At 36.6% G+C, this 25,373-nt stretch overlaps 3 protein-coding genes across 5 annotated transcripts in view; 1 reads left to right on the top strand and 2 right to left on the bottom strand.

Moving 5' to 3' along the window:
• Positions 1-1,246: 1,246 nt before the first annotated feature.
• On the bottom strand, positions 1,247-2,907 carry LOC100890518. The gene is made up of 3 exons (XM_030986097.1): positions 2,712-2,907; positions 1,969-2,158; positions 1,247-1,482 (listed from the first exon to the last, which is right to left on the bottom strand). Exons 1-3 carry the CDS (start codon positions 2,859-2,861, stop codon positions 1,247-1,249), a joined length of 576 nt encoding a protein of 191 aa, XP_030841957.1. The 5' UTR covers positions 2,862-2,907.
• Positions 2,908-8,304: 5,397 nt separating this feature from the next.
• On the bottom strand, positions 8,305-12,461 carry LOC592696. The gene is made up of 4 exons (XM_030986355.1): positions 12,421-12,461; positions 10,373-10,537; positions 9,480-9,612; positions 8,305-8,781 (listed from the first exon to the last, which is right to left on the bottom strand). Exons 2-4 carry the CDS (start codon positions 10,520-10,522, stop codon positions 8,636-8,638), a joined length of 429 nt encoding a protein of 142 aa, XP_030842215.1. The 5' UTR covers positions 10,523-10,537; positions 12,421-12,461; the 3' UTR covers positions 8,305-8,635.
• The window catches only part of LOC577780 (SH3 and PX domain-containing protein 2A), a 32,527-nt gene continuing 18,822 nt past the window's right edge, over positions 11,669-25,373 (top strand). For 2 of the 3 annotated variants that reach the window (XM_011684867.2, XM_030986353.1), the window contains exons 1-4: positions 11,669-11,856; positions 17,069-17,164; positions 17,616-17,696; positions 19,994-20,069. In XM_011684867.2, the coding sequence (XP_011683169.2) occupies positions 17,093-17,164; positions 17,616-17,696; positions 19,994-20,069 (229 nt within the window). In that variant the 5' untranslated portion in view covers positions 11,669-11,856; positions 17,069-17,092. The remainder of the gene's footprint in view (positions 11,857-17,068; positions 17,165-17,615; positions 17,697-19,993; positions 20,070-25,373) is intronic. The other variant, XM_030986354.1, reaches the window with a different exon arrangement.

Raw genomic sequence — 25,373 nt, 5'->3', positions numbered from 1 at the left:
AATGCCGACAAGTAACATAATGCAAGTAATGAATAATAATACATGTTTATTAATATTCTGCGTTTATATAGCGCTTAATACATAGACGATGTATGAAAGCGCTTTACCAATATTTTATTACCCCGTTCATCGGATTCAAGCTCACCTGCACACAACATGTGCACATTCTCCACTCCCTGGGGAGGTGCCATTTGACAGAAGCTCACAATGCTGAGCATACTACATTAACAATTGCATCCTACCCGAGTACCCGTTTATCACCCAGGTGGAGAGTGGCAAATGTTGATTAACATCGTGCCAAAAGAATTTAAAGTCATGCTGAGATTTGAATCCCGTACCTTGTGATCTACAGTCCGGCAACTCATCCACTAGACCACAACACCTCTATATAAGGCAAGTATGCTAGAAGGTAACATCATACGCTTCAACCCATTTTTACCCTGTCCTAAAAGAAATTTCATTCATTTGTAAATTTACAAGTAATACAGTATTGATCAAGTAGTAAGGCCATTGGTAATTATCTTCTTAGTAAATTTAGATTGTATAAGGCCATCATAACAATAACATTTTCGATCCAACATTAAGATATGAATATCATTCAAATATGACGTAATAAACCACAGCTTTTTGTTTACTACAGGTAAATGAATGGCAACTGAGTGCAACTAAGGTCCTATGGAAGTTCACTCATTTCACTGAGCTCTGTGTTATAAGATACAGGAATATAAAGCTTATTACACTTTCATCAAAAACAAACCCTCGAAACAGCAGTTTATTTACCAAGTTATATATGAACAAGGATTTAATGCTAAAGAGAGGTGTAATGTTGGACCCCCTGCTGAATTTATGAAATTCATTTATTTTGACAGTAGTGTTAAAAATTGGCAAAAGAACCATTCCTGTCTGAGCATGTGTCTTAAAATCAACACACTTTATGTTATCAGCACCTCTTGTAAATTTAGAAATCAACACAATAAAAAAATGATACATTTTTGCAGGGTCATATTTAGGCCTTGCCCCCTAATTGATGGATAATAATTGTATTAAAAACTTCATTACTCTCCAGATTTCTACATTAATTCTAACTAGGGGAATATCGTCTATAACAAATCTACCAACATAATTTATATATAAAAAGGATAATTCTTGAATTAAAAAGATTAATACATATCGTTCTTACTGGTACTAACAGTCAATAAACACCATAGGCTTACACAATTTCCGCCATAAATGACTGTACCAGCAGTCAATGGTAATACACCTGTGTATTATTGCTACCCATGATGACAAAATTGTTGTTGCCTGATATCCTGAAGTTGTTGCTACCTGTGGCTGGTGGTAATGATGATGGTGATGGTTGTGGTAGCTGTGGTGGTGTCTGTTGTACTGATTGTGATTTTGGTTGGAATGTCTGAGAGCTGAGTGTTGAAGGCTGGCTTGGCGTGTCTTCATCCATTTGAGTGATTCCTAGATCTGGTTGCTCTGTACAAAATAATCCGAAACAAATATTGCTTGGGATCTATAATAACAATATGCTTTTACATAGTTCCTATAAAAAACCCAAGATGAAACACATTGATGAATAGAACTTTGCTGTATGTGACCATATAAATGGTACAAAATCTGAGACCGACACACTACCTTCTAGAAAAATTAGTTTTATATAAAGAGAAGCTTAGAATTAATGAACAGAACATTATTAGAGAACAAATAAAAAGCCTCATTATTTATAATTCATTTGTGTAATATCATGATTCATACCACCTTTCCTAGAGTTCAGTTTTATCAAACCTCACTCAAGCAGTTTGGGATTCATGAATGAAGCACATTTGAAGAAAAGAGGTGGATTCATTTACTTTTTTTTCTTGATTCGAAGTAAAGAGAACCCACACATAGCCAATTTCAAAGGACACGGACACGGATTATTATATTATTATTATTATTTCATAGAGAAAAGGCAAGAACTACTAATTTGAATGTTACCTGATTGAGGGCTATTTGGTGCAGGTACGGGGAGTGTGGCTGGATCAATCTCAGTAGAATCTAGTCTTTGTACCAGATGTTCATAGACTTCCTTTTCTAGAAGTGACTTCCTGAAGGCTTGGTAGGCTGTTGGTCCTCTCTGCATCAGTTTGGTCATCAAACGTCTCGTCCTTTTCTGTTTGAAAGATCAATCATTCATCATTATATTTTTTTAACTTATGAACAAATAACTTTTAAATGCATATTTATAAAATAATATATATATACAATGTGTAAAGACTGAATAAAAAACAGAATTTCTATACAAATAATACCAAGATATAAATAACATTTATTGTGACAATACTGAATTTAACATGAATAAATACTCTCAGAGTTACTGCTTTTAGATACAGAGAAGAAGGAAAAAAAGAAAAAAAAGCTGGAGACAAAATTTAGCTTATATGTAGTGATATATATACCAATACTAATTAATCTAGAGAGAGTAAGAGACTGAGTAAACAGAGGAGAATAAGAAACAGAGATATATAGTTAGAAAGAAAGAAAGAGAGAGAGAGAGAGAGAGAGAAATAGAAGGGGAAGATTATTGCCAGCAGGCAAATGTATGATTTTCTGGATAGGTAAGCTGAGGGTTTTACATCACTATAGATCCATTATGTGAACAGTAATCTACACAAAATCAACACCTGTTCACATTCAAAGTATGTTAACATTATTCCAATCCTAACCTTTTTAGTTTCTGCAGCTTCAATCTCTTCAACCATCTCAAAATCTAGAATGAGATCCTGAATAAGATATGGGATGACATCTTCACTATTCAGGGAATCTAGGAGATAAGTCCAATTCTTCTGCAGTACCATACGATCCATCACATCCATTGCACTTTCTGTAGTTGTCTGAAAGGAAAATAGAATATAAAAACAATGCATGTGAATATTAAGAGTATTCAAATTAGGAAGGGTATTTTCTTGGCTTGTATAGTTGGTTAACTCAGCAAATGGATCAGGTCAAAACTGCCATAGCAATTAAGTACCGGTATCAACTTTCAAGAGGTTAAAGATGTTCAAGCCTGGGTATATGGAGGGCAGCACACAGACACCGCCATAATTTCCTGAAGGAAACTCAGTGTGTACATCGGAGCAGTCATAGGAAGTCTGCATGAACATTTGCAGTGTATGTACAGTGCATACAAAGTGAAATATCATGTACTTCTAATTCCCATCACATATCAAATAAAAGATTAAATTGTAAATAAACATATTTTACAGAACTATAATAATGTGCATTTTTAAATGTATTCAATTAATCACAACATATAGCTAAATTAAAAACTAAAATACAAACAGTCAATAAAAACTTGGGCTAAATCAGGCGTGAATGACTAGACTCGGTCGTTCGTGAAGTAGACAAGTTGGCGATCACTACATAACAATGAGACCACGGGTATTACGCTCCTGTGCTCTAAAATTTCGCAAGATGGACCTGTATTGCACGTCCGTGTGCTGCCCTCTATATACCCAAGCTTGAGCAACTTTAAGGTGCTACAACACTAGACCTGCTGACAGCACTTGCTGTTTTGGCCTTAGAAGTTGTTGCAGTATTCACTGATTTAAATGGTGATCCATCCCTCTTCTTCTTCTTCCTTTTGAGTACAGACCTCTTTACAGAGTATTATCGTACTATACTGGGGGCGTGTGCAGGTGGACCACTACACTGGGGTTTCCCCCTACTCTTATACGAATAGTGCAGTGGGTTCTTAACGTGCAAAGATAGTGACTCTTCTCTACACGGGGGCCTCCATTTAACGTCCTATCCGAGGGACGGAGTGTTTTCCACTTAACATAACCTGCATCTATGAACAAGGGAAGGGGCACGTTAACACACAACGCAGGCTTCAGTCATCCGCCTGGTTGGGAGTCGAACCCGGGATCTTTGGTTCGACAGACGGACGCTTTTACCGACTGAGCCAACTTGCCAAAAGCTTCAGGCTTTATTTTGTCAAAGATATTCCAGAACTAGTCTTGGTGTTGCAATCGGGTTTTAAGGCAAAAGAATGGGGCATGTATCTATTCAGTCCAGATTCAACCGTCAGGGTAGAGAATGAGAGGCAAGGACGCTGTCTCCGGTTCACTTTGAGGGTCTGTTTTTTTACCATTTTCTTAGCTGATTGGAATTGGGTGAGCAACACAGAACAGTCCCAGCTGTGGAGTCTGGACTATCATCTATTTTTATGGCAAGGACAAAAGTGGGAACTTGGTTGATGAACCTGCTGTGCAATGTACGTTCTATCTTCTAGTTCTATCAAGTTTCCACTTTCCTCCTTGGCCTTGGCCAATTACAAACCCTCAGAATTAGATCTATAAACCCAGTTTCGTTTTTGGGAATATATATGCCTGCCCTATTACTAGTCTTAGACATTTATCGAACATGGCGAACCTTGGGAGTAATGTTCAGAATTACGAATCGAATCCTGCTTATTTTCACAAAAATCTAGCTGTCGAGATCGCGAGATCGAGCGACGCAACTGCCGCCGCTGAGCCGAGCTGAGCTCTGCACACATCGACACAGGGCCAGGCCACGCCAGCGCCATGCCAGCAGGATGCAGCACTAGCACGAAATAAACGGTAATATAAAAATTACAAATAAAGCTATACCTCTACTTTACCAAATCTTTTGTTCGCTACACAACCTGTTTAATACTTACGAAGTACAATCTTTTGAAGAACTTTTTAATTAACTGGAAATCATAGATCTAGAAAGACATGGAAACCTCGCCCTCGGGTACACCGTACTCGGAATCCTCAATCGATGGGTTGTACACGCAAGTACGCTTTCTTATTGGAGGAAAGATATCATGTGACTTAGGGGAATCCCCTTTCAACAACGTGCGCTTCTAGCATGTAAACAAAGACTTTTTTCACAGGGCATTTTATATTTTCCCGCCAAATCTATAACATGTTCAGACATGTTTTATTCATCAAAAATACTCTTTTTCTCCAATCTTATAATCCATGTAATGACTGATCATAAAAGAAAGAACCTGGGAAATTTCTGCATGTGGACCTCGTATTGGAAAAGGTCTACTAGATTCTATATTCCACTAGAGTCAATTCAATTCAATTCATTTTTATTTCATTTGTCATATAAAAACATACTTATAACATTGATATTTACAGATAAGTAAAGAACATACAAATAATATAACGAAATGTAAACATAAAATACAAATATATATAAGAATGAGGAACCAGCTAGCAAGAAAGAACAATTGAGTCTTATGTGGTGCTGGTCCCCGCTTGCGACGTAATACAGAATTTTAACCTGTAACACTTAACACATTACACCTAACACCTAACAACTAACACCTAACATCTAACACCTGATTGCATATATTTATATATTTGTTTTAAACTCCCTGGTTCTAATAGAAAAGGAGATTAATAGAACACAAATCCAATGAAATAGAGGGAAAATGCAAAGGTTTAACATTGATCATCTGGTTTTACTGTATAAGGTCCGGCGGGCCAGATTCTGGGTGTTTTTTTTTCCATATGAGACCTGGATGCCCGCCCCCTCCCAACTCAGTGTTATTAAGGGTACGCGTATACATGTTCCCTCCCTTTAAAAGCACCCCTAAGTCTGGTGTGTAAAGTCAATATACGGGCCAATGTATTACGAGCCGGACTTTGTTACATTAAAAGTACCCCTTTTGGGAACATGAATGCGGTACGTCCCTCCGTTCACGGAGTTGGTGGTGGTGGTGTGGTGGGGGGGGGGGGGGGGGGGGGGGGGGGGGGGCCTGGATGGTATTCACAAACTCGATCTTAATAGGCTAGGCACAGATGTGAACAAACTGCAAACTACACTTGTACATTAAAGTACAATCCAACCTGATAAGTTCACTTGTGTGAAAGCAGAAAAATAAGATAAACAGAATGGCTAAAGTTTCAAATGAATCGGATCAATAAAATAAGAAAGTTATGAATGTTTGAAATATGAGATCACGCATGAAATGTCAGCTTCTAACGTTTGTCAAGTTTTGTTGGGAGGATTGAAGGGTACGTGTGCGTGTGTGTGTGTGTGTGTGTGTGTGCATGGTGATTCTTTGTCCCTGACATAGCATCACCAGATTGAGAGTGGTAACAGCGTGATCAATCTCATCCGTTTTCATAATAATTAAGCAGCTCAGCAAAACGATTGCTCAACATGGTCTAATAGATGACGGGTGGAATTGGACAATTCCCGGAAATGCAATAGGAACAGTATGTTTTTCTAGTGTCTGTAAGTTATCAATCTCAGCCAAAAATTAAAGATAAATTGATATGGCCAATTTACTTCTCGACTTAATGACAATCCGAATGTGTATTTGTCAATTTTGTTTTTCTTTCCAGTCAGTGTTTTGGAAAAACTGGGACTCTCGCAAGTTGAGGGGGGGGGGGGGGGGGGGAGGGGATTTGGAAAATATTATAAAAATATAATTGTACAGTTTCTAGGGTCTAAATTTGCTGCTCTGAGGTGGGACATGATAAGGGACTGATTACTTTTCTAAAATAATGTTATATAGCTTATCCCTATAGATATATTTGACAAGAGAGAGATAATTAACACGAGCTATGAAGGCATCCTCAAATTAAAACATCAGGATGCTGCAATATATGGCAAAAAAGCTCAAACCAAACCTGAGAAAGAGATGGTTTGGAGTAAATTAATAGACGTACGGCTCTAAAACTTGGACTATCAGGAAAAATCAAAGAAAGAACAGAATAAGTAGAAATATTTTGTTCAGAAGTATGCCAAGTATTTCCTCTTTTAGGGGCACATGCCCCCCACCCCCTCATTCAACTGCATATAACTACATGGAGTCACCCAGTCAAATATAAAACGAGTGTTTTTAGGCACAGCAGCAGTGTAAGGCAAACACAGAAAAGAGAATGAAGCAGAGGCAGGAGAGACAGGGGTAAAAGAAAAGGAGAAAATTGTCACTATTACGAGAAAGAAAGGGGCAATGTCTATCTTGAACGTGCCTTGATGGCCATTTAGAATGATTTTGTGTAGTAGGCTCAAGGGAAATTATGTCCCATTTTAATATTAATGACGACGATAATAATAGTACGATAATATAATGTGTCATAGAAATTTAAATAAAATTGTATTACTGATACATGCTATATCAACGATGATGATAATGATTATAAGATTTACTTCTTGTTTTAGAGTATTTACACGATAATCATATGATAATAATGAGGAAAATAATGATAAATGTTTTAATAACGATGACGATAATAATAATAATTAGTAATACTTTTTTCAAATGGTATATGAAGACTGATCAACGCGTAAAAGAAAGCATAAACGTAGATTCATTTCAGTTTATTGTTTCATACTTAACATACATTTATTATTAAGCAATGATTTCACACAGAAAATGATACAAATAACGTTTATTTTACTAACAGAGTCAATTAGACAAGACACTCCCAGAAAGTGAGTACCTCATATCAATCTGTTTGAATGCATTGAAGTAAAAGACTGAACTAAGTGAAATAAGAAGGGGCTTCTGGTGGAAGCTATGCTTGTGCATGGGTTATACCTAGGTCTAAAATGGTAGTTCATTTCATAATGGTCTTTAAAAGTAGAGGAAATGAGCAACTACCTTTCTCAATCAATGTGATAGAATTCGAAAAATTAATCATACAAAAAGAGGCAATGTTAGCATGTTTGTTCTATTTCGTTTACCGGTAATTCACATTATGTAAAACAACACTGATAAGGTTGATTTTAAGTTGCATTATTTCCAGGAAACCCCCCGAGATAAAACGAGTATCATGAAATTGAATGCTATATTGATCATTTTACATGTAATTACATTAATGTATTCAATATTAATTGGGGTTTACAGTCAGTACATATCTCATTAGGACCATTTACATTAATTTGTTGATGATTGGACAGAAGTGTAGATAGGCCTATTGTTTGTTCTAATAGGCTAGTTTGGAATGTTTTAAACAAATGACCCCAAATATCCACAAATCTTTTAAACATGAACAAATTCCCACTTTGTGCATTCTAGAATAATCACTGCCAAAGTGATGGAGATGCTTCATGAATACTTTATGTTTGCCCTTTTGGAAAGAATACTCCCACCCGTGTATCATAGAATTTACTCGCAATGCACAAATGAATAATGGTTAAATACATTTCATAAACATGTACTTGTATCAGGTATTCATCTTGGTGGGTTTTACAGTTTTGTACAAATGGCCTTTACATGCCCACACACAGCAAGGACACACCCTGTATCTAGCACTTCGAGACTTCTTACTAAGCACCGTTTTTATTATTATTATTTATCTCCAAAGTGGTGTAACAAAGCATTGCACACATTACTCCACATGTTTGGGCCACTTTTGTTGTATACAATAAGATATCACTTCAAAAAGACTAGTTGAGCCAATGCGATCCAATGTCCTCCATCAAAATAAATGGGACTGCAGACATTTTTAAAACTGGTCAACAGATAAAAAGCAGTCTTCACAATAGTATGTAGCCAGTTCCAAAGTTTTGATCCAAAGGTTAGAAAAGTAATTTCTCCATCAGGTTTCCTAGTGAGATGTTGAGTTGGTGTACGTAATGCAAAATCTTCCAGACATCAACTAGGCCCTGGTCCAGCAGGAACATCTCTGCGTTTCATGTGGACTCTTGTATTTTCTGAATCAGCGACAACAAAGTTCCCATCGCCCTCAATCACGTAGTGCTTGGTAGGAGTAACTGGCTGCTGGTTAGCAGAACTGCAGTCTGTTATGAAAAAAAGGAAGATAAGGAACACGACTAATACAGTGTACATATGTATGTATTATTAGGTAAGATGAGAAAACTCATGAATAAGAAAGGGGTGGAGTACAGTGAAAAACTTGGTCACACACCCTCCCAGGTGATCCCCAATTTGTTTTGGTTGGTGTTGGCTGTTTTTGATACATTGAATGGGCATACCCTACCCCCCCCCCCCCCCCCCCCCCCCCCCCCCTGGATCTGCCACAAAGTACCTTAAAAACAAAGTTGAGTTCTGGTCATGCGATTGCATTGTGAAAGAAAAGGCATGGAATGGATCAGAAAAAGTTGATCATGTAGCATGTAAGTATTTGTGTGTACTGCAAGGTTCTGGAGTCATCAAAATCACAATAAATTTGGCCCAATCTTGGTAAAGTAACAAGCACTGTACACAGAAAGATGTATATGAGTCTTCACAAATGGTGTTGGGCCTATACTTACCTTGATTTCCTTATCTTTCTATGCCCATTACTCAGCCAGTATACATTTTCTACCAAAATTGTTTGGCAAATGACATTTATTTGTAATCTTGAACATTCAGTGTAAGTTTTCTTTGATTCTGTGAGAATTCATTTTCTTTTTTTTTACCAGAACTCAAGTTTACCTTTACTATGTTAAACAGTAACATAATGTAAAATAGAGATAGATTAAGGATAGATAGTTACCAGAAGAAGCTGATGCTCTTGCTTTTTCCATTTCTTGTATGATGTAAGGATGTCTGTCCCGCAGTGCATCTGAAAAATGCTGAAATGTAGCTGGCCTTTCATTCACCCACTGCAGCACCATCCTGATCTGTCTCTGCAATGAGAATAATTATAGGAGCATGATACTCGAGATTAAATTTTGAACACAGGGATGTAAAGGTCCTAGATCACTTGATTTAAAGAGGTACAATGATTAGTTTGTTTCCCATTTATTGAGTATGGTATGCTTTGTCATGGTCTCCAAAGGACAAAAAGATAGAGGGGCAGAGGTTGCCCTTCTATAGTCCAACCACACAGAGGGTAATATCAGTGTTTCCCCTACAAATGCACCTTCTCCCAAAGCAGCCAAATATCCTAGCTTTAGATGACAGCTTACAGAATATAACTCGAGTTACATCATTTCATGATCAACCAATTAAGCAACATCTATTGTAGATAGTAAAGTCTGCTCGGAGGAGTTTTAATTTTGAACACCTTTTTGAGTTTTGATGCTCTATTGTAGATAGTAAAGTCTGCTCGGAGGAGTTTTAATTTTGAACACCTTTTTGAGTTTTGATGCTCTCCTTTGAGGAAATGTGAGAGAGAGGAATTCAGTGAAACCAGGTGTAGGATTAGTGGAAGACTTTCCCAAATAAAACAGAATGCTATTGATCCCATCTTTGGTCAACATGGGGAGTATTTAAGGGGTCTGCTTGCTATCTATAAGGACCGTCATTTATAAAAGATTCATTTAGTCACTTATTATGTATAGCAGTCCCTATGAATAATGGTCCTTATAAATAGCGGTCCTTATGAATAGCGAGGTTGACCTATATTTAAAAAGGTAACATGTTTTATGGAACATTTTCTGGTACCTTTGGATTCTTCTCCTCTTCTAATGAAGTCAGATCATCCAAGGTGAGTACACTCGTCTCAAAGAGGTAATCCTGCACATCACAAGCATGTACATCTCGTAAAATCAGGTCTTGCACAGACTGCAAACAATACTTCTCTCTGTTATTCATTTCAGAGGCCAGACTCTGTAAAGATTTGAAACAGAGTTTTGAGAAAGAAAGAAAGAAAAAGTTTTTGAAATTATGACAGATTTGAATCGTTAAGAACATCATGTGCTGAGCCAGGAGCCAAGTTAAATACTCTCTATATAGTATAAGGCTTACTTCAAATTATCAGGTCATCAGGTCGAGTCAGGCTTGATGGTCGAGTTATACCTGGCCTTTTGTGAAAACATATGATACCCCTTTTGTTAGAGGTAATGTCTTTTTATTAAACCTCTTCTCAAGTCTCATCTACAAAGGATCTGGTCGAATTTACCTGAATTTCTGAAACTTTGTAAAATCACAAAAAGTTGTGAATTAAACATGACCACCCAACAGATGCGATGACCTGATGATTTGAAGAAAGCCTAAGCAATATGAACTTCTGTGTAACCAACATTACACAGAACTCATAGTTGCAGTTTTACTCTTTATAAAGAGTAAAACCGTGCAGTCTATAAACTTACACCACCACACAATTTATAATTACCTATACACTTGAGGGAGGCCAATACCCAAATGTAGTAGCTACTGGTACTAGTACTACCATTTACAACTTCTTACCACTTACAAAATGTATATGGCCTGGCAATAAATCTAATCAATTCAAATCACCAATCCAACTCAACTCAATTTTCTAACTCAAATCAATCAAATCAAATCATGCACTCACACTATTATTAAGAGACTAACTCAGTTTATTACTCACACAAAAAAGGAAAGGTAATCTGCATCAATCTTGCGATGCTTGATGTACAGATCGACAGACTATATGAATTATGATTATGATGCAGGAAAATTAGCACAAATATTCATAATTGACATGATTGATTGACAAGACATTGTCTACTAAGGAGCCCGAAAAGACAGGTGAATACAGGTGAAAATACAACTATCACAATATTAACAATAATAACAATTACACAATTACCAGCATGATTAGCCTTTACCAAGGCAATTCATTCTCCAAGGTGGTTTTAATATTTTTTTCTAAATAAGTCATACCACAGGTATCTAAGCAAAGGGGAAAGTGTGCGCTTAAAAACGCGTTGTAAGAGACTAAAATCAGCCTCGTAAAAGTTCGTGACCCAGGAAGAGCTCGAAGGTGCTAATTTTTTGTCCCGTACGTCTTTCTAGATTATTCACAGTGAGTTTCAACTTCTGATGCTCCAGAGTCTAGTTTTGAGGCGAAAGCATTGAATAAAATCTAGCAAATTGTCAAATGTATGACGACTTCCTGGTTTTCTTGTGAATTGAACAGTACACGTCTCATACAGGAGGATTACAAGTTGATAGAGAAAGCGGTAAGTAAATCTACTAAGTTATAGCCTAACTTATAGAAGAAACTTGCGGTGACTGAGATTGAGAGTTCGTGGTACTGCTAGTTGAAGTGTCGGGTTCGCGGCGCGAGCTCTCTCTGTTGTTGTCCCTCCGCTTTTCGGAGATCAGCGAGTTTATCGCATTCGAGGTACCGGTAGTCACTGGTAGTATGGTCTAGTAGGCTGCTGAGCTGAGCGCGGCTGGGCAAGGTTGGTGGGCAGTGCAGTGGCATAGGCATAGGCATAGCATTCGTGCAGACGTACTATCGAGCCGACTGTATTTACCTGCACATAGTGACACACATTTACCTAGACCGAATTTTCCGTCTCTTTCGTTCGTTAGCCTCTTATTGGGGTAGGGTCGGCTCTCTCTTTAGAGATGGAAACCGTCTATACACATTCCCTTGATAACTCCACGGCCATTTCAGGTCGTGGTGTTATGCCCCCAAAATCCCCCAAAATCCCCCAAAATCCCCCAAAATGTCATTTTACCTCATGCATTGATTATTTAAAATTAGGAGAAGGTTATACTACATCGGTTCCACTTACCAACTTGACTGAAATAATCCGTTTAATGGTCCCTTTTAAGGAAATTATGGGTCAAAATCGACATCCATGTTGAAAATCTTGCAAGCCGTGTTAAACTCTCGCTGCGCACGGAGTCATCTAAATCAATCTCATCCCTTCTAGTCTACGCCGAAGGCAAAACGATTATGAAGGAAAAACTGTGCGCCATCTACACGTTCGTAATGGCGTTATCACAGTTTTTCCTTCATAATCGTTTTGCCTTCGGCGTAGACTAGAAGGGATGAGATTGATTTAGATGACTCCATGCGCAGCGAGAGTTTAACACGGCTTGCAAGATTTTCAACATGGATGTCGATTTTGACCCATAATTTCCTTAAAAGGGACCATTAAACGGATTATTTCAGTCAAGTTGGTAAGTGGAACCGATGTAGTATAACCTTCTCCTAATTTTAAATAATCAATGCATGAGGTAAAATGACATTTTGGGGGATTTTGGGGGCATAACGCCACGACCTGAAATGGCCGTGGAGTTATCAAGGGAATGTGTATAGACGGTTTCCGTCTCTAAAGAGAGAGCCGACCCTACCCCAATAAGAGGCTAACGAACGAAAGAGACGGAAAATTCGGTCTAACATTTACCAAGCACTCAAAAGTCGGCGCTAGTTCAGAAGTCTAGCCAAAATTTGACCTGTAGATCTAACTCCGGCTTGGAGATAGCTAGATCTAGACCGAATGTTTCTGTCTCTTTCGTTCGTTAGCCTCTGATTTGGGTAGGGCCTAGGGTCGGCTCTCAGTCTAAAGAGAGAGCCGACCCTACCCAAATCGGAGGCTAATGAACGAAAGAGACAGAAAAATTCGGTCTTTTAGTAGGGGACCCTACTAAAACATACCCAAAAGGAAGTAAATATTCATCAAATGTCCAATTAATGGTCGTGATTTAAAAGTCGGTAGGTAGTTTGTTGCCTGTTTCGTGTCAATTTTCTTATCTTTTTTGGAGTATTTAAAAAAAAAATTTTAAACAGATGTAAAAACTAAGTGGGAGATTTGGTCTTCAAAAAAAATTCCACCCTCCACTCATAACATGCATGCCTACAGTATATACAAGCTCATTTAGTAATCAAGGATTGAAACAGTAGAAACGGTTGTGCTGACTATTGTTCGGTAAAACTCTGTTTACCATTTAAATTAATGACAGGAGTAGCCAAGTAGGCGAACAAACAACAAAATAACACGTCGTTCATAAAGTTAAAGTTCTGAATATTTATTATACAAATATGTCGGATCGTACAGAGCAGCAAGAATAGTGATGTTCACGGTCGAGAATTGTGAGGAGAAAATGTGCAGATGAGAATTGTAAGAGAGATAAAATGTCGATGGAGAATAGTAAGGACCGAGAGGCATTCATCGAATCTGATCATGAGACCAAAAGGCTAGACAGCATGTTTAGATTTATGACCCAGATTTCAAATTGCTAAGAATAGTATCAGCAACACAATAAAAGTGAAAAAATTGAATAAATATATTCAGTACGGACGGCACATGTGAAAACGCGTGCGCAAATTTAAATGTTCAAAAAGGTCTGAAACATGTAGTAAATTGGTCAAATACATGTATATAAGCATTTTGATCAATTTAAACAAATTGACGCACGCGTACGCGTCCTCCATGATGCGTGCACTATTTTGTAGGCGGATTAAAAGTTTAACCCTTGATGTCAAGTTTATGCATATATCAAATATCATTCAGAAATTACAATTTATGACAGAAATATGGTCAATAAGGCCATTAAAAAAAATATACATGTTAAGCGTCCCCACCTGCTTCCTTTGGGGGGGCCGCCTCCTATTTTTTTTTTGAAATTTTTTTTTTTGAAATTTTTTTAATTTTGAATTTTTTTGAAATTTTCTTTTTTAATTTTAAAAAAAGAACATGAAAAACACTGCTAAAATGGATCCATTTCTGATTTAAATTTTTTTTTTTTTTTTTAAGTCGGTGGCCATCTTGAAAAATAGCCCAAATGTCAGGGAAAATGTACCGAGCGGCTATTTTAGGCGGCCATTTTGAAAGAAAAAAGAAAAGGGCCTCCTCCTTCCTATTTTTTTGAAAAAACAGGAAGTTAAACATGTTTTGTTTTTTTAGTTGGCCTAATAGAAATTAACAAAATGGTGCATACTTGGTACTTGGTTGTTGTTCCTCCAAAAGATTCCTGGTGGAATTTAAACTGGAGGTCGTGGTGGCAGAGAGTGGACTTATTTCGGAAGGAGTGCTACTTTAAACTTTGCTGAGTCAGTCAGGGATACTAAGGTCGGATTGAGATTATTCCACGCTCCGGTTGTGCGAGGAAAAAATGAGTTCTTGTATACATCCAATCTGGCTAATGGTATTTCAAACTGACTTGAGTGCCCGCGTCTGCTACGATCTGGTTTAGGTTTAATGTGGGTTCGGGGATCTATGTCCAGCTGGCCATGTAACATTTTGTGGAAACAGCTTAGACGGTGAGCTTCGCGTCTGTCTTGGAGGGAGTTCCACTTAAGAGAATTTAGAAGGTGGGTGACGCTTGCTTCTCTCTGATAAGTGCTTGTGACAAAACGGGCTGCCTGCCTCTGGACTCGTTCGATAGAAGAAATGTTCTTAGCTGTGTATGGGTCCCAAGCAGCAACTGCATAATCTAAGTGTGGCCTAATGAGGGTGAGATAGAGTTTCTCCTTAATGGAAGTTGAGCAGTGATGAAAGTTGCGTCTCAGAAAACTCAAAACCCCAATAGCTTTTGTTGTTGCGAGGTGAGTTTGGCCATTCCATCGGAGGTCGTTCTGGATCACAACACCAAGGTACTTTGTCTGCTTACATTCTTCCAGGGTGACACCAAGGAGGTTGTATGAAGATTTACCCGGTTTCTTCTTCCTGGTGACACGCATTGATTCACACTTTTTGGGGTTGAATTTCATGCCCCATTTCTGAGACCACTCCACCATTGCATCAAGGTCTTTTTGCAGGATGTCCACGTCGTTCACTGATTTCACTGGACGGTACAGCATGCAATCGTCTGCAAATAGCTTGGTGGTGCTTTTGACTTTGTCGTGAATGTCATTTATGAAGAGCAAGAACAAGTGGGGACCGAGCACAGTGCCTTGCGGGGTTCCACTTAGAACTGGCTTCCAGTCGGAATGTTTTCCGTTTACACATACGCGTTGAAGTCGTTTTGTAAGGAAATTTGTCACCCATCTTAAGTTATCTGAACGGATTCCATAATAATCTAGCTTGTGAAGTAACTTCTGGTGGGGGATGACATCAAAGGCTTTAGAAAAGTCAAGTGTTATCAAATCTGTGGTGGCTTTTTCATCTAGGTTCTTAGCCAGGTCGTTTATCGTCAAAATAAGTTGAGATTCACATGATCTGTGTCTCCTAAATGCGTGTTGATTTTCTGCCAGAATATCGAGTTCGCTAAGGTGGCTCATGAGGTTACTATCAATAATATTTTCCAATAGTTTACAACAGTAAGAAAAAAAATCTCTTCGTTAAGATCAATAATCATGCATATATATGGCATGGAAATTGCTTTGTCATTAACCATGTCATTCATGAGATATGAAGTGACTAAAGTCCATATAGAAAGAAAGGGACAAAAAAGATAGATTTTGACGAAATCAATAGGTGCTCTGCTACGCTATGCGACAGATCACCTAATGAAATAACTTTAGAGCTTTTGTTTGGAGTCTGCTTGACTTGCATGCTTGATTATTAAACCAGGCATGCAGTCAGGTGTAGATTGATTTTTACCTCTTATTGCTTTAGCTCTACTTGATTGCAATGTGATTCAAATGTTTCGTAATCATGCTCTAATGTAATATGTAATCATGTCAGAAGAAAGGAAAAAAAGTGGGCCTCGTGTAAAGGCAGATAGACTTGGGACTGTAGAGATGTGATGTACAATGTACCTGTAGGGAGTGGCAAGAGTGCCAAAAGTCATTAAAGAGTGGTAATAGATAGACTGCCTGTAGATATCATGTTATTTTTTTAAATATTAATTATGTTATTAATTTCAGTGAATGATAATGATTTAGACTATTACTAGACCCCAAACTTAAAATTCACAAAAAAGTTGTACTGCTTCAGCATGGCCCAGCAAAGCCGATGAAAAGTCCGTCTTTCTTCTTTTTATGTGACAGCTTCACAGCTATAGTGTTCATGAAAGTGTTTATAACTTTATGTGAAGCAGGTGGCTCAATGAAATCAATTGTATTAAAATACTCTTGAAAACATATTGACACAGACTGAACAATTTTGTTCAGGGATGCGTTCCACTGACACTGCGTCTCGCTTTAATATAAATTATCTGGAGCTATAAATCAGACAGATTTTGTTGATATATTATTGACATTACCCAAATTATTTTTGATTGATTAGTTACTTAATCCTCATGCTTAATACATCTTATATTTGTTAAAATTATGAAACAGACAATATCAGCCTTGAGCTACACTGTACGTGTACATGTCATGTTGATTTTTATAAACCCAATTCATTGCAGTTTAATATTGTTTCAATTATAGTTAATGGACAAAGCAGAGCATGTCTTTTTAAATTTGGTTTAAAAAATGAAGAAGAATGATTTTTGTGTAGCAACATTTTCCTTTGTTGTTACATTTACATATTTGTTTCTTCCAAACAGGAAAGGAAAAAAAAGTAGTAGAAAATGGGCAAGAGAACTGTGGTGAACGCCAACGTGACAGACATTGAGAAAAGGAGAGAACCAACAAAACATTATGTAAGTAGAGTTATTCATTGATCAGCAGTCTACTAGGGAGAGAAACCTTTCAGTGAGAATCCTTCAAACCTACACAAGCCACAGAACTGGTGCATGGCTTTTCAAGGCAGAAAACCCTTTTAGAGACACCATAGAAAGGGACCTTGTATTCTAGTATGAATGAATCTACAGTTATTCTACTTTATATTTCAAATGACTTGCATTGATTAATATTTCATAGGAATACATGTACTTGAGTCAGTACTACTAAACTAGTAGGCTTGTCATTCGTTTGAATAGAGTTTCTTGTCAAAATTGTTGAACATTCGTAGGTAATAAATTAAGATTTAGAAGAGTGAGAATAAATAGTGGAAAATGAAGCTACACTGCACACCAAAACAGTGAAAATGAAAGGGATACATTTGTCTGAATTTTAGATTGTACATTTACTTATTGTTTCTGCTTATTACAGGTCTACATCATTCATGTGACTTGGTCAGATGGGTCTGTTAATGTGGTCTACAGGAGGTACAGCACTTTCTTTGACTTTCAGGTAAGTCAAATTTCCTGCATTTTGCTCTCAAATCAGTGTTTGTAAGGCCCTCAAATTTTGATTGTATGACACATGCTTACTGACATAGGCAACCAATTGCTAGCTAGAAGTCAATTCAATTGCTACTTGAACAAATTTCCAAAGCTATTATACAAGCTTCCAAATTTCATATTACTTCTTTAGTATTGATAGTGAGATACACTGTACGCATAATATTTACTGGTAGATTGAAATAAATATGAAGTATGTAAATAAGCAAATTATTATGCAGTCCAAAATAGAATTCCAAAAGCTTAGTACAACAAGCTTTTGGAATTCAATTTGATTTGAAGTTCATGGGTGGTATTCTCATAAGTTAAGCTGGGACTAAGTCCAGATTAAACAACAATTTTAGCTCACACTATGGAATGCTAGGCTTCATCTTCCTCCTTCAATATTCATGACAAAGATAATCTATCAAAGACTTAATTGAAATTTAGTTCATACTCATATTATCTTTTTCTTCCCATTTCATTGCAAAATTAATTTTTTGGACACTTTTCATTGCAGGATTAAAATAATCTGTACAATGTAAATGAGTTGGCAACAGGTGCTCCATAAAAGTGTGTACTACATGTAAGTTAAGCCAGGCTTAACTTAGCATCCACTATCAGAATACCACCCCATAACTTCATAGTCTTAGCAGCATTTATTTTATAGAAATAAGATGTAAAAAGGGGAAAGAAAAGGATCATGGTGTTTTTCTCCAGAGTATTCATAAATGAAGATCTTGTGTATATCATTGTGTATTTACGACACATACATTAATGTCTTTAAAAGGTAACTAAAATTGATTTGTGTTGTCCTTGTACTGATGTGTTTCTCATACATTATATAAATATATTGGGAAGTGAGACCAGTCTAGATATGCACCCATGCTTTGCTTATTAATTGTTTTTATCACTTTCAAGTTTCAATTTGAAAACTTGAAATTACCTGTGATGACAATAGAGATGAGAGGATTCTGCAACAATATTTTCAGAAACTAAAACTCATCTCAATAAACACAACAAACATAACTCATGTTCTTTAGCACAGAGTTAAAGCTAATGTGCAATATTTTTACTGGGACTTTTTGAAGTTGCGTTGTTACTCATCTACTGCTCAAAGGAAAAATATGTTATCACACTTTTATGCTAACCTAGGGGTTTGTGATTATATTCATAGCAGAGTGAAAACTAATTTTGTTGATATTCCAACTCTGGTTATTATACCAACGAGGGTAAAACAATCAATTATCTAACTGGTTACAGTTTACTTAATATATTTTCTAAAGACTACATCATTAATTGCCTTCTCGCTAGAGGAAATTCATGCATGTTGGGACTTATTGCTGCCACTCCTAGGGGTAGAGAAAGGGCAGAAGAGGGATTCCCCTTCCCGTGAAAAGTGGAAGGTTCAGAAATAAGAAATAACACCCTAAATCAGTTCAATCTGTATTTACATGTATCTGTGGGTTAGCGTGTATTGGAAATAAATCTTTAAAATTATAGTACTGACTATTGAAATGAGAGGAGAATCCTGTTTGTTTGAAACACACAGTAAACCTCATAAGGCAAAATTAAAACAAATTATGTTTAACGTCCCTGCATGCTTCCTTTTTTGAGGACGCCTTTAACAAAAATAAAAAATATAATAAAACATAAAAAAGCTGGCGGCCATCTTGAAAAATAGCCCAGCCGGCCGGAGATCCTGGAAAATGTGCCGAGAGGCCATTTTGGAGGAAGAATGCTAAACATGTTTTTTTTTTTAATTTGGCCTGATTTATGTGGTTTTAAATCTATTGTAAGAGTTCAATCTGGAGAGAAAGAGTAAAAAAAGAATTAAAATTAAAAAAATTAGGTCTTTAAAAAAAAAAATCCTTTTTGGGGGCCGCCTCCTTTTATTAAATAAATTTTTTATAATTTCTTTTTTTTTAAAGAAAAAAACATGAAGAAAAAAACGCTAAAATGATCTATTTCTGAGTGGCCATTTCGAAGAAGAGAGAAAATTTTGGGTTATGTTAGGAGGTATTTCTCTTCAGTGTTTAAGCTTTCAAGCAACAGGATGAAAACACTGAGAAAGGAAGGAACTGTTTGTCTCTTTGGAAATACCAAAGATTGAATTATTCATTGTACATACTGTACTAACAGTAATACTTTTACACACGTATAGGAAGTTAAACCTAAAAGTGGTTTGCAGAACTTTCATTACCAAACTATTTGAGGAAAACAGTAATTGAAACCTAGAATCTTTGTTTCATTTTGATTTCTTCTCAGAACAAACTTTTGTCTAAGTTTCCAGAGGAAGCTGGTGCAAACAACCCATCTTCAAGATGCATACCCTTCCTCCCAGGTAAGCTTTCATCCCATTCAATACAACTTATCTTGTTGTTGTTTTTGTTGTTGTTTGATTTAGGCAAGTCATTCATTTTATGACCATTTATATTGCAGAATACTATAACAAATTTGTTTTGAATTCAAATTTATGTATAAACACCCACATAATTTCTTCTTCTTCTTTAACCCCCCCCCCCAAAAAAAAAACAAAGGGGGGGGGGGGGGGAGATAATACATATACATATATTCTTTTATTACTGCATTATCAAGATGTGTGACTTCTGATTCAGTCAAAACTGCAGGCAGGCATGAAATGCACTAGTTACTGACTATTGGACAATGTAGTGAAAAATTTGCATAGTTCTATTTGCATAGTATTTGCAGTCAATATTTGTATACTAACACACAAGTGTTTTTGTTAAGTACACTATACATGAACTGTACCGGTACATGTCAGGCCTGATAATTACCTGATTTAAATCGGTTTTCCATTAAAAAAAAAAAAAAAATCCTGATTTTTCCATAATTTCTCAATTCAAATTCAAATTTATTCATGTTTCCAACAAAACATTACAAATCAATTATAAGCATTTAAAACAAATTTAAGAAATACATGTTGGAAACAGAGGGGTCCACTAAAAAGCAATGCTTGTACAAGTGTGAACACCTCAAATGAAACTTAGGAATAATGAGTAATTCTTGTTTTTCCCAATTTTTTTCCCAATTTTCTTACTCAAAACGGGGGAATGTTGAGGGAATAAAGAAAAAAAAATTAGCAACATTATTAGGGATGCCATTTTTCAGGCAATAGCCTGAATTCAGGCCCTGGCAAGTTATTTTCAATACATAGTTCAGGCTTTTTTTGTGTACAGAATAGCTCATTCTAGGTGGTTTTAGGCTCTCTGATCAATTCTAACTGGCATCCAGTTCTGTGTAAAGCATGTTGTTGTATGCTACTTATTGTAGGAAATGATAAAATAGTCAGCATAGAAGCAGACATGGAATTTCTTGATTGATAACCAGTTTAAATACACTACTTAAAATTTCCGGACATACAAAAATGCAAGTTTATTTGAATAAAAAGCTCTAAATTGCTAGTTAAAGGTAAAGACCAGTTATGGTCATGCGATTGCATTGTGAAAGAAACATTGTGGAATCGATCAGAAAAGGTTGATCATCTAGCATCTAGCATCTGCAAGGTTCTGGAATCATCAAAATGATAAGAAATTTGGCCCATTCTTCGTAAAGTTACAAGCACTATACACAGAAAGATGTATATGGGACTACCCTATATCTCTCACAGACCATGAGAGAAACAAATTTACCAAATATATGAATTAGTAGGCGGTTTCCCGGCAAATTTTTTATCATCATGTATTAGTCAAAACATATTCTTTCACATGATTGTTAATGAGAGCTTCCATTTCATTTTTTTGAAATTGGGGCGTTTCCAATACTGGTCTTTACCTTTAATTGCTACAGCCATTGAAATTAATTCAATTTCCAATTGTGTTTCCATGTTCATTATTAGTCTGTTTTATCATTTCATGTTGGAAATTTATCTTGTCGGACTTTAAACAACCGTAATATATATCTACAGTAGTGTGCTTTTCGTATAATTGATGTGTCTTGTACATGTGTCTTTGTTTGATTATCTTGTTCTGTCTGTACCTAATTTATATTTCTAGTGTCAACAGAGTAGGGTTTTTTCCCATTTGAGAGTACGGTATGAGTTTCTTAAAATCCAATTATAAAGTATGTTTCCTTACAAAAGAGAGGAACAAATAAAAGAAAAAGGGGATGTATGTTTCGTGACAATATCGGGTGCTTGTTTAGCGCTCATATCTGTCATTATACTTGGTACTCCTGGCGCTCCGCAATTGTTACCCCGGCTTTAGCATGGCAGCCATTATGGCGCTCTAACATTTCAAGGAACCAATTCCTGCCAGGTACCCATGTACATCACCTAGCTGATGTTTGAAAGTAATCTCCCTTTCCCATGTATACATGTAGAGGTGTGGAGGAATGTCAATTGTCATACTTATACAGATTTATTTTTTTCCTACCTATTTTCCTTCATCATCTTTTTTTTTGGGTGTGTCCAAAGAAATGTATACCGTTGTTTTCACAGACATGTATAAATTTCCATTATTGAATGTCTGATAACAGGTATTATTGGATCAAAATACATCATAAATCATGACATCATTTGTCATTTTTTAAGCGTACACTGTCTAGAAACGAAACAAACACCTTTTGAGTTATACAGTACAAAAGACCAAAATCATATTACCGTAATTAACGGTGTATAAACCGCCCTCGTGTATGTGTATGTGTATGTTAACACTCATCTGTCGGCACAAGCCAGGTCCGTGTTAAAAAAAACCCACGTGGGAAGGCCTTTCATTTAACTGCGAGGTGCAGCTGAATGTGTAAGATCATTAATGTAAATTAAAAAACAGTAGAGGTCCTAGGATAAAACCTTGTGGTACGCCGTGTAACAGAAGAAAAATTGGAGGAATTATTATTATAATCTACATATTGAGATCTATCAGAAAGATAACTTTCAAACCAAGATGACAGACAAATTTGGGTGTTGTTCTAGTTTTTGAGAGGTGAGTCAACACACCGATTACTGAGCTAGAAGACATTGCCAGGCAAAGCGCCAGGTGGAGGGGCATAAATCAAAACTTGAATTTTTTTTTTTTGGTTTTTTTTTGTGTGTACCGTGTATAAGACGCACCCCCGACATTAAAAAATTATCGGCGGCAAAAAAGTGCTGTTTATACACCGTTAATTACGGTACCCAAATGTTGCATGTGGAAACCAGATGGGCCGTATGTTAAAGCTATGTGAATGAGAGAATTCAGAAGTGAATAAATGGCTTAAGTTGTTCATTGTAAAACTCCCTGTAAAACTCTAGATCATGTATTTTTTATTCCTTTATATGAAAATATGGATGAAGAATGCTGTTATTATTAAATATGATTGATATATATTTTATATCAGGTTCACCCCGATGGTCTCTAGGTAATGTGTGCCTGAATAAATACTAGCTATCTTGTACATAAGTATGCCTGCTACAGCTCACTGTATCATAAAAGTGGTTCCCCCGACATTTGTTCCTGCGATAGTTGCTTGAGGCTAGGGTTAGGGTTAGGGTTAGGGTTTCGGATGTTAGAGATTCAACTTGGTTTAGGCTAGATTTAGGGTTAGGGTTAGGAATTGTGCTTGGTCCAGGGTTATAAAGTAGAAATCGGTTACTGAAGGAAAATGGTGTCAAGCAATTGTCACAGGAACAAGTGTTATACATGTACACTCGTACCTGCTGCAGCTTAAAGCTAATCTTAAACTCTTGTATGGGAATCGTATGTCGAGAGGACATGGCTATAATTCATTCTGGATTGTTTGAACCTGTAAAATAAAAACAACCTCACAAAACCTTGCGATAAATCATCTTCAATAAAAACTCTGTTAAACACATGGTGTCGGGCCTACCTTGATTTCCTTATCTTTCTATGCTCATTACTAAGCCCCTATACATTTTCTACCAAAATCTTTAGGCACAATTTATTTATTATTAATCTTAAGTATTCAGTGTAAGTTTTGTTGGATTCTGTGAGAATTCAGTTTCTATCATTACCAGAACTCAAGCTCATCGTTAAACGTGTATCATATTAATCTTGTGGTTTGGGGGGCCTTAAGATGTATGAATTTTTTGTCTGTCTAATTTCTAGCCTTTCTGAAATGAATTCAATTGCATTGTCATTGTGTTTGCATAATACTGCATGTTTATTCAGGGCTGTCAACCCTCCCGCATTTGGAGGGAGTCTCACACCACCACGCTCATTCTCCCGCCGCCCCATCAAAAGCTCGTAGCAAGAGACTCCCGCCACCATGCCTTCCTCCCGCTCTCCCGCCAACGATGTAGAATCTCCCAGTTTATGAAAAAACAAATATGTGCTCTTACCCCCCCCCCCCCCCTCCCCTTCCGCTTTAATATTCAGTGGCTGGCTGAGTGGTTGCAAAATTTTCCTCAAAAACTGGCTGAGTCGTTGCGAAATTCTTCTCCAAAAATAATCTCCCTTCAAGCAGTTTCCCAAAGTTGACAGCCCTGTGTGTTGTGGACATGTAGTATGGTTACAATGGCTTCATGGTCCCTAATTCACTACTGAAGATTTTCCTGTTGCTCAAATTAATGCATTGCGTCATGTTGCAAAGTGAGGGAATATGTATTTTTTTTTATCAATCACTGTGTACATGTAATACCTTATTATGGTCTTACAGCAAACATAATGAAAACTGAAAATTAATTTATGTCAAATTTATAATTATCAAGTACTGTCAGAGCTGGGGAACAAGGAAAGAAAGGTAAAATTGAGCTACTGTATCTATCGCACATATCCCAACTTATTGCAAAAAGATGTGCACAATTTTCAGAAAGTATGATTCTCAATCAAATTTGATTAGTTTATTAAATAATTCGCTTGGCCAAGACTTCATCTCCTGAAAAAGACTGTACATGATAAATGTTTTATCTTGGAAATTCATGCAGTTACATATTCCTGAAATTTTGAAATTGTTTAATGAAATTTTGAAGGTTTCTTGGTACTGTGTCGCATACATGCTTGTATAAATATATTTCATGACCAGAGGTATAGTACATGTTAAAGTGACAAAATTAAGGATGAAATGCTGATACATCATGACTAAGCTCAAGGTCCACTAAGTTTCTTAGAAGAGAGGAAATTTCAAACGTGAACGAGCCGATCTGGCGCATATCACTATCTTGGCACTCTGTCAGCGAAAGATCTACCTACCCAATTCATACTGTATGACCTGAGAGTGGCCAGTTTATGGACTTTAATCTACATATACAGTAGGTTGGAAATCAAGGATAAATCAACCAATTATAGTTAGTTATTGTCCATTATGATGTAAATGTAACCAACACATGAAAACAAGGCAATTTCCCAATTTTCCAATTTTTCTGGTTTAATTTTTTTTGGATATGCAAAGGTGAAGGGATGTTTGTATATATTGCTTTTCTGTAGCAAATATGTACAATGTACATTATTTACAATGACATTGATTGGGTTCAACTTGACATTATAAATGCTTATAATGTGAATGGGTACTCATCTGCAAATTTGTTTTCCCCTTGCTACACATTGGCCTGTTTCACATGGTTAACTTAACCTGGCGTAAGAGTTAAAACATAATCTGATCAGCTGAATCAGAGAGAACATGTACATGTATCTTAAATCTGCAGAGACAATTGTAAGTAAATACCACATGTGGATTTTACTGGATATATAGG

This window comes from Strongylocentrotus purpuratus, unplaced genomic scaffold, assembly GCF_000002235.5.
Source record: "Strongylocentrotus purpuratus isolate Spur 01 unplaced genomic scaffold, Spur_5.0 spur5_scaffold_15, whole genome shotgun sequence".
Classification (NCBI taxonomy): domain Eukaryota; kingdom Metazoa; phylum Echinodermata; class Echinoidea; order Camarodonta; family Strongylocentrotidae; genus Strongylocentrotus; species Strongylocentrotus purpuratus.
The sequence above is the reverse complement of the archived record's forward strand: the minus strand, read 5'-3'. Positions and strand labels throughout refer to the sequence as shown.